Source organism: Dreissena polymorpha, chromosome 6 (genome assembly GCF_020536995.1).
Source record: "Dreissena polymorpha isolate Duluth1 chromosome 6, UMN_Dpol_1.0, whole genome shotgun sequence".
Classification (NCBI taxonomy): Eukaryota; Metazoa; Mollusca; class Bivalvia; order Myida; family Dreissenidae; genus Dreissena; species Dreissena polymorpha.
Window position 1 is genome coordinate 1,894,950 of NC_068360.1, and position 10,342 is coordinate 1,905,291.

Consider the following 10,342-nt stretch of genomic DNA (forward strand, 5'->3'; position numbering starts at 1 on the left):
AATTCCATGTATATTACTTGTCTGACAATACGCAGGGCACAATATAAAGGTAATTAACACTCTTGTTCTTGAATTGAAAGGGGTTCTCATCGGAAGAAGGCTCATGTATCTTTTGCAATACTGACCAAGTCTGTATTATCATTCATTTAAAGGTATACTATGCTACAGTTATTTTACACACAATTTATAAACTTTTTCATAATACGAATTTAATAAAAACATTTGAACTCCTGTGAGTTCAAACAACAGGCATTAAACACATGTGAGTTAAAACAACAAACATTACAACACGTGTGAGTTCAAACAACAAACATTTAAATAAGTAAGGCATCTATAAATATAAAACAAATGCCCTCGTAAAGCTAGATTATTGCTGACTTTGACAGTTGGAGTTGCGAACAGGATGCTCAAAGTCTCTTTGTATGTGAACTGTTCGTACACAATCAACATTAACGTTTAAAGGCAAAGTCAGTATCAAAGAAGAGTGAGTATCAAGCAGAGCGAATATCAAAGTAAAGTGATTTTCAAAGCAGAGCGAATATCAAAGCAGAGCGAATATCAAAGCAGAGTGAGTATCAAGGCAGAGTGAGTATCAAAGCAGAGTGAGCATCAAAGCAGAGTGAGTATAAAAGTAGAGTGAGTATCAAAGTAGAGTGAGTATCAAAGTAGAGTGAGTATAAAAGAAGAGTGAGTATCAACACAGAGTGAGTATCAAAGCAGAATGAGTATCAAAGCAGAGGGATTATCAAAGCAGAGCGAGTATCAAAGCAGAGGGATTATCAAAGCATAGCGAATATCAAAGCAAAGCAAATATCAAAGCAGATGGATTACTAAAGCACAGTGAATATCAAAGCAGAGGGATTATCAAAGCATAGCGAATATCAAAGCAGAGCAAATATCAAAGCAGATGGATTACTAAAGCACAGTGAATATCAAAGCAGAGTGAATATCAAAGTACATCAAATATCAAAGCAGAGTGAATATCAAAGCACAGCGAATATCAAAGCAGAGTGAATATCACAGCAGAATTAGATTTCAAATGGAGTGAGTAGCAAAGCAGAGTGCGTTTCTTAGCGAAGTATCAAGAAAGAGAGAGAGAATACTATACCTAAGTGACTTCACAGAATAGTGATGATCATAAGAGAGAACATGTTAAAGCAAAGTTAGTATCAACGCAGAATGAGTATCAAAGCTAAGTGAGTATCAAACCAGAGTTAGCATTAAAACAGAGTTGAATCAAAACAGAGTGAGACAGAGAGAGTTCCAAAACTAACGATCATAATCTGAGAGAACACAAACGAAGTACACCTGTTATCGTTCTGACAAGGAATAATATCTGCGCACTATTTGTTGTTCTTGGAAACAGTTTATTGTTCTTACAACATACATATGACGAATATAATCCTGTATATACGTGACCATGCATCACAAATAAGAATAAAATCATGAATATGGAATTACTTGTGTAAGTTAGAATACTTCGTCCGTACAGGTCAAGTAAAGGAATACAAATATATTGCCCGCAGGCGAACCATACTTACACAAAGCTAACTGTATTGACATATCCCCCACCATATCCCAACGTTTAAATACCACGCAAGTTTTTAATTCTAAAAGGTTTTTATAAATTAACATTTGAATAATTATTATTGTTATTAATGAATTTGACTTTAATGTATTATAAGCATTATTTATTATATACTATATTTTATTTATTCATTAACTCTTCTGATTGTCAATTTCAGCATTTTGCATTATAATGGTGCTCCAAGAAGATGATGCAAATAATTATGTACAGTGCTTAATAAATCTTAAAATATACATGTTTAATCGTGTATTTCTCTACATGTATGAGTAAAAACTACTTGTCCATGTTTATAAGTTGCATGTTATAAGGTGTACTGGATTTTGAAAGACTATGAGAATCAAGCCATCTACCCGATACAACCTCATATGGTTGATACACGGGATAACACCGCGATCAGTGAGAAACTTAGTGTATAAACACCACTTGATTGTGGCAGACCACGTACATGTCATTATTAAAAACATAACAAAACTACCAGTTTAATAACAATATTATATAAATTATGACGACCAACATAAATAATACAAAGGTTGATTTTCCCAATAAGGACTTTGGCAATTCATAATGTTATCAGCTGTTCAGTCTTCTGTGTCTGAAAATAAAAATCTTAAATGCTGTCATACAAACATACAATTTAGCGCCTTGTTTACAAGTACATAATATGATAATATATTTTGATCAATGAATTTACGGTAAATATATCTTTGTTTTGATTTGAGTCACGATTGCCACAAATAACAATTTGATTATCAAAATCGTTATCACTTTCTCTGAAATCTGAAACTATAAAGATACAATTGCAATACTTGCGCGCAAGTTCTTACGAAATTAGGTGGGTTTTCTTAATGAGGCATCTTACATTCTTACTATATTAGGGTAAAATTGCGCTAGTACATGTGTTTTATTCTGTTAACGATGCATCAATATTACCATGATAATTGAATACATTAATAAAAATAAACCAATATAAATGATAAACTGTGTACTTATTTAAGTATTGTATCAAGTGATTTTAAATAAATTTGTTTCCTTGAACTCTAACAATAATGATTAACTCTGTAAACATGTATAATGTACTCATAAGTTCACTGTATCTTCTAGACCCAACGTATATCCACTGTGTCTCTGTAATAGTGTTAGAGTAGTTTATGAATCCTTATCGGATCTTGCCCAAATACAACTATGGTTTCATGTTTGTAATAAATGTTCATGTAACTGTCCCTTCTGTGTATGTAAATTGTTCGAACATTGGAAGATGTGTTGCGGTGAAAGTATGGGGTATATAACTGTGAATGAACCATCTTTTTGGGGGGGATGGGGATTTCACAGTATGTCTGCTTCATTCTGCACCGTAGCTAGGCGCACACGCCGTAGTCTCCAATAGGACTATGTTTGTCTGTCTGTCTGTTTGTATGTTTGTGTATCTGGTTGTTCACGCATATCTTTCTCCATATATATATATATATATATATATATATATATATATATATATATATATATCTGTTCGTGTAATAAATTACTGTTGCAATACAGAACATCTCAAGTATAAAAACTTTTTTAAAGCAAATAATAATACCTTAAATAACATTTGCAACACCAATTTGATAAATACATTTTGCTCATATCCTTTTTGTTGTTACCTGAAGATTACATGAAAGATATATTTTTAAGATCAAGAACAAACAACTTGTTATTTTTTATTTTTTTATTTCAACTTGCAATCACTCTGGACTCGTTACCACGGCAACGTGTTTATATGTGACTTGGCTGTAATGATTACCAAATTGAATATGATCTAAGGAAAAATTTAAGATTTTCAAACTCACTCTAAACTGGACTATGATCCTAGATTTCCCAATTATTAATTTAAATGCTCTCTCTCTCTCTCTCGAGAGAGAGGAGAGAGAGAGAGAGAGAGAGAGAGAGAGAGAGGAGAGAGAGAGAGAGAGAGAGAGAGAGAGAGAGCAGAGAGAGAGAGAGGAGAGGAGAGAGAGCTCTCTCTACTCTCTCTCTCTGCTCTCCTCTCTTCTCTCTCTCTCTATCTCTCTCTCTCTCTCTCTCTCTCTCTCTCTCTCTATCCTCTCTCTCTCTCTCTCTTCTCTCTCTCTCTCTCTCTCTCTCTCTCTAATATATATAGGGAGAAAGGTGTATGAACAACCAGATACACAGACATACAAACAGACATACATATTCCCATTTATAGATATATGTATATATATACTTTCATATTCACTTTCATATTCACGACCGATCCATTTAAAAGGACTAACGTGTACTGTTTAAAATTAAAGTTTTGTTTATTGCATTTCTTTTCAACTTTGTCTAAAAAAGGAACATGATCCACAAACTATTCGAATAGTACACTGGTGTATAATACGTTGATTACTGCTCCCCAAAGCTTCGCAAACAACTTAAACATAATAGCATACGTTACATTCTATATAATACACACGTAAACTATTCTGAATTTCACTATTCACAATTTACTAGAAAAAAGTAGCAACAATACTTCGTACCGTATTACAAATTCTAAACCGAAGTTTGTTATATGCACTGATGCCGAAAACGCGTTGGGAATCGAATTTTATGCATTCATGTGTTAACGTCACGATGATAACACTTTTATGTTTAAAATGTAAATTTGAAACAAGCGACATTTACTTATCACTTAATGGTTGTCTTTAGTACAACCTTAAAACATAGTTTTTGTCACATTTAACACTGCGGGAACCATATTTTTAATATTCGATAGCAAAGTTATAATTTTATCGCTTATTACAATTACAGAAAAGTAACATGAACATGTGATTTTGACACAGTCCAGTTATATGATGCAATAAGGTAAAGAATGTGGCTTTATAAGTCAGTTAAAACATGCTTTCATCCGTATTATTTAAGGTACCAGTATTAACACTTCATCCTCAGAGGCAAAAGTATTGATATTAAGTGACAGGAACATTATTCGCTGAAGGAATTCTTTTTATTGCAGATAGTATTTTATGAACCATTTCTTTGAATGAACGTATCAATCTTTAATTCAACTGCCGAAATCAGCTTTATGTTGAATATACAAAACACAAGTTGCTAGCGATATCTTTATTGCTATACTTAAACTGTTAATTAGGAATATAGTCTACACAAAGAATAATAAAGTAAACAAGGTACATGTGTAAACATGATAGCTTGTAAATTAAAATTGTAAGGAATACAGAATATCATATAAAACACAGGATGAAAAAAAGGATGAATAGTGGGAAGATGTAAATACATGTAATATCATACAACAGTTTTTATATCATCCGCGCGCCTGTCGTCATTCGTGCCACGTGACCAATTTTCTACCGTGATGATTCTTTATATTCCGTATTGGACGGAGCGAGTTTAACCCAAAATTTCCAAGTTTGTTCCAAACGTAGTTTTAATTAAAATTTGATATGATCTACATCGTGTTAAAACCGTACATACTATTGATCTGCAAAAACGAGGGTAAATAATAAGTCCAATTTTTAAAACTTATTTAAAATAACTTTCTAAATTCTCGCTTGCTTAAATAGCTCTTTCGCGCACTTACCGTTGACATGTATATTACAAGAAAATATTTCAAAAATCGAACGGAGTATGATAGGTATAATGGGTATATAAAACAAATCTTATTTAAAGGCGGTGTGCGCTATACTTTGATATACACATGGGACAGTCTTTCGGCTATACCGATATGTTGCGCTAGCTGTGTAGTGGTCCAAATATATCAAAGTATTGTACAAACCGCTGTTAAATAACGTTACATTATACGCTGCATATAAATCTAACTACATGAAATGTGTTTACACCATATTTTATAGTGATTTTATTGTCAATCACGCGCACCAAAACAAACACATTCTATTTCAAATATGATGGCAAAAAGCAAACATATCGTCGTTTAGGGTTTGTAGGAAAATGCAATCTTTTGTCCAAAGATAATATGATTGTAAGCAAAGAACTAATGAAATAATTCATTTGAAAGATGGATGTTCAACACACACAAGAAAATAACCAACATTTGCACAAGAATAGTATTGGTTTCAATTTGGGCAATTATTTTTACAGCGAAAACAACTGAGAAAATGTGTAAGTGAAATAAAAATTAGTTTATGTCTGTGTGTGACTATAATGTAAATTGGTCATATATATTTAAAACACAAGACCTCGTTGTCGACAGAACATATTGAGTTTAATATAATAGAGGATCTATCCAAATACCGGATACTTTAACTCGAGACCAATCTGCCGACTATTATTAGTTTAAATCCAAGATAAAACTCCCGATTAATAGCAGCAGCAGTAGTAGTAGTAGTAGTAGTAAAAATAATAGTAGTAGTAGAAGTAGTAGTAGAAGTAGTAGAAGTAGTAGAAGTAGTAGTAGTAGTAGTAGTAGTAGTAGTAGTAGTAGTAGTAGTAGTAGTAGTAGTAGTAGTAGTAGTAGTAGTAGTAGTAGTAGTAGTAGTAGAAGTAGCTGTTGTAGTAGTAGTAGAAGTAGTAGTAGTAGTAGTAGTAGTAGAAGTAAGTAGTAGTAGTGTAGTAGCTGTTAGTAGTAGTAAGTAGTAGTAGTAGTAGTAGTAGTAGTAGTAGTAGTGTCGGTAGTAGTAGTAGTAGTAGTAGTAGTAGTAGTAGTAGTAGTAGTAGTAGTAGTAGTAGTAGCTGTTGTAGAATAGTAGTAGTAGTAGTAGTAGTAGTAGTAGTAGTAGTAGTAGTAGAGTAGTAGTATAGTAGTAAGTAATAGTAGTAGTAGTAGTAGTAGTAGTAGTAGTAGTAGCTGTTGTAGTAGTGTAGAAGTAGATAGTAGTAGTAGTAGTAGTAGTAGTAGTAGTAGTAGTAGTAGTAGTAGTAGTAGTAGTAGTAGTAGTAGTAGTAGTAGTAGTAGTAGTAGTAGTAGTAGTAGTAGTAGTAGTAGTAGTAGTAGTAGTAGAAGTAGTAGTAGTAGTAGTAGTAGATAGTAGTAGAAGTAGTAGTAGTAGACGTAATAGTCGTAGTAAGTAGTAGTAGCTAGTTAGTAGTAGTAGTAGATAGTTAGTAGTAGTAGTAGTAAGTAGTAGTAGATAGTAGTAGTAGTAGTAGTAGTAGTAGTAGTAGTAGTAGTAGTAGTTAGTAGTAGTAGTAGTAGTAGTAGTAGTAGTAGTAGTAGTAGTAGTAGTAGTAGTAGTAGTAGTAGTAGTAGTAGTAGTAGTAGTAGTAGTAGTAGTAGTAGTAGTAGAAGTAGTAGTAGTAGAAGAAGTAGTAGAAGTAGTAGTAGTTGTTGTTGTTGTTGTTGTTAATTTGATACTACTACTACTACTACTACTACTACTTCTACTACTTCTACTACTACTACTACCACTACTACTACTACTACTACTACTACTACTACTACTACTACTACTACTACTACTACTACTGCTACTGCTGCTGCTGTGGATGCGGTGCTTCGATAAAAATCTAGTAGTTTAAAAATAGCTTTACTCTATTATTCAAAGGGGGTTAAAAACGCAATACACATTAGTTGGACAACGCCGTGCCTAACGCTGTTAGAAAGCGGGATTTTTATTGGCTGACAGTATTTTTAAAAACATTGCTCTGATTGGTCGGATTTCCTTAGCTTGCAGTAGCAAGTAGGTCAATCCGTTTTGAGATACAGGAATTTACACAAAGAACGACCTTGACATTATTTTTGCTATTTATAAATGTAAACAATGTAGAATTTCATTAGAAAATAGTGGCTAGTGTTTTTAATTGTAAACTTAAATATTAACTGTTGATTGACTACACTGGCATTTGGTTTGCCATTTGTTTGTCACACCAACACGGATACACGTTAGTAACCTTGATGTGACATATTTTCGACGACCTACTTTTAAGAAAGTTCTGTAGTTGGTGAATTTATCATTATTGAATAAGTGAACTTTTGGTGGATATAAAGATGTGTGCAAAGGCAATACACGTTATGAATTCAGTCGAAGTGATCAATATATACATGTATTGTATTCTTCTTGTATACTTATGGAAATACATATTATTTACGACTGTTATATTGAAGAAATACAGAATTCGTTCACCTAGATAGGTTAAATCGTTTGTTTCCATCATTTGCTGCTAATCTTAAGTAATTTTAATATGTCCAATGCATGACGAATTCCAAGCCAAATTATTCTTTAAACATGTATTTAAGTGCTGAGTTCACTTGAAAATAGGAGGAAGAAAGGAAGATGAAGGATTTATTTATGTTTTTTAATGTCTTGTCTATGTAGACTTTATAAAAAAATACAAACATCAGCTCTACATGTTTTTGTTAGGTTCATGTGTCCTTATATAATGTTGTAGTCCGGCTCTGTGGAAGGATTATCTCTGGCATATTTATCATTTAAACTCGTGTGTTCCATAAATAGGGAATGGTATATCAGTTTTCCTCCATTTTCGAATTCCTTATTACATATACTGCAACGAAAGATGCGCTTACTTTACCTCTGAGATTTGCATCATCCGAAAAGACGGGCTTACTATACCTCTGAGATTTGCATCATCCGAAAAGACGGGCTTACTATACCTCTGAGATTTGCATCATCCGAAAAGACGGTAAAACGACTGGTTAAACAAATGTTCATTTCAGAATCAGGTCGACACGTCATAGAATACATTAAATTCATTATAGTACTGAAAAGTGCTGTAAATCTTTCTATTATCTCTTTTATCAGCCACCCCGCAACTCATCCTCGTGAACTTGATTCAGTTGGTCGGTTGGTTTTTCGTACAGCATTATTTTAAGTCTACAGAAAGTAACGTGATTAAGAAAAGACTTATATTAAACAACATTACTGGCTATACAACTATACTATTGAAGTACACATATATTTTTATTAACGAGGGATAGGTATTTGGTGTCAAACACTTGAAAGGGACCTTTTTACAGATTTTTGCATGTATTGACGTCTGTCATTTAATGCTTTAACTTGATAAATGTAAACATTGGAACTTAATAACTCTAGTAAAAAAAACAAGAATAACATTACAGAAATTAAACAAAATTAATCCTCAATTGGGCTCAAACCACTGACCTTTTGAGTAAAAGTCTAGTAAATAAACCAATCGGACATCTGAGCTCATTCGGTTAGTGATGTATTTTATACTTTACATAGGGATCCTCCTAGTGTCACAAAATATAACGATAACAACAAAACACACCAAATTATTCAATCGTTTCGCGTTTGTAACGCTTCATATTTGCAGGTTTTTAAATCGTCAAAAGAAGCATATCATGCATATTTTAGAAGCATGGTAAATGCTTATTGTTACTCTTTCCTTGCAAATATCATAACTACAACGATCATTTGTGAATCTGATACAATGTTTTTCGAATTTGTCAATTTATCAAAACGTGAAAAGTCTCTTTAACATAGGAAAAAGGTATTTGTCATTTGAAAGTGAGTCTGAAATATGCTTAAAAGAAAGTCAGTTCCAGAAAGAGGGGTTAAACCAATATATTTTGGCAATAAATTAATTTTTAGACATAAAACCGCGTCGGGAAAATAAAATATCTTCTTTTGTTATATTTTACAATACAGATGCGAAAATACCATGTATTAAAAGAGATAAAATGATATTAGTACATCAAATGACTCGAAGGTTACATCAGTAAACAACAAATTTATGGACGATTTTTCTTCAATAAGTTTTTTTATTCCGACGTCTACGATCTTGAACCAAAAAAACAACAAAAAAAACTGAGGGAAGCTCAAACACCGTAGAGCCGAAAGGGAGTATTCCTGTTTAACGAATATAACAATACAATAAAGTGGCTTACCGCGTAGAAATACAAATTACCCCTTGGTGAACATCATCAAAACGACGCCATTTCGGAAGTCAGTTTCAACTGACGTCACTTAAACACAGTCAGCTCCCCAATACGCCCTCCCTCCGCCCCCGACAAGAGTGGGGATCATGAACATCGCAACAAGCGCATGTTGCCTTAGTAAATAATATCTATTCAGCCTCTTCAAAAAAATATTTCAAGATCCCTCATTTTGTCATGCTATTGCAATGTTTATGACATTAAGTGATGCCCACGTTGAGCTATTTTTTTTAGGAATATTGCAAAAAAAAATCAAAATATATACCTGGGTAATAGTTTTCAAAGGCGTTTATGAATAAGAGACAACGTGATTATAACAGTTTTGATAAAAATAGGCTAATAGTCAAAGCCTTTGATACGCATGGAAAAGTTCCTCAAAGAATAAGAACACTTCATTGTTAAAAATGTTTCCTTTAATCCACAATAATCCACAGTGACAATTTAACAATTTAAGTTTCAATCGTTCATTTTTGAGCTGGTATGCTATCTGTCTTTGCAACAAAGGAACAACTCTTATTGTACTTCACCACTACACCATTGTGTTTACGATGTTGATGGCAGCAATAATGTCCAACATTCGGAATACGTCTAAGTCATAGCTTTTGAATACGTCAAGCAACATATAGATTTCGTCATTGCTTAACAATACAATTGTTATTAGACATATATTTGTTATTAATGCGTTTTCCCCTTAATTGCAATATATTTTAACATCTTACACGCGATAAAAGTACAAAATGCAACCCCAAAACGTTTGCTTGATATTCAATTTAAAACTGACGTGTACAGAATTGTACTTGTTGCGATAGTGTCTACATTTCACACATTAGAACCAACTGTATATGTAGACTGCTGCTGTCTGTGTGTGTTTATACATCCTATGACGTAAGGTT

At 33.0% G+C, this 10,342-nt stretch overlaps 1 protein-coding gene across 1 annotated transcript in view; it reads right to left on the bottom strand.

The window, feature by feature from the left end:
- Positions 1–252: 252 nt before the first annotated feature.
- Positions 253–10,342, bottom strand: part of LOC127835354 (uncharacterized) — a 19,484-nt gene continuing 9,394 nt past the window's right edge. Inside the window, exon 2 of the mRNA XM_052361735.1 lies at positions 253–2,180. Coding sequence (XP_052217695.1) covers positions 2,167–2,180 — 14 coding nt within the window. The 3' untranslated portion in view covers positions 253–2,166. The remainder of the gene's footprint in view (positions 2,181–10,342) is intronic.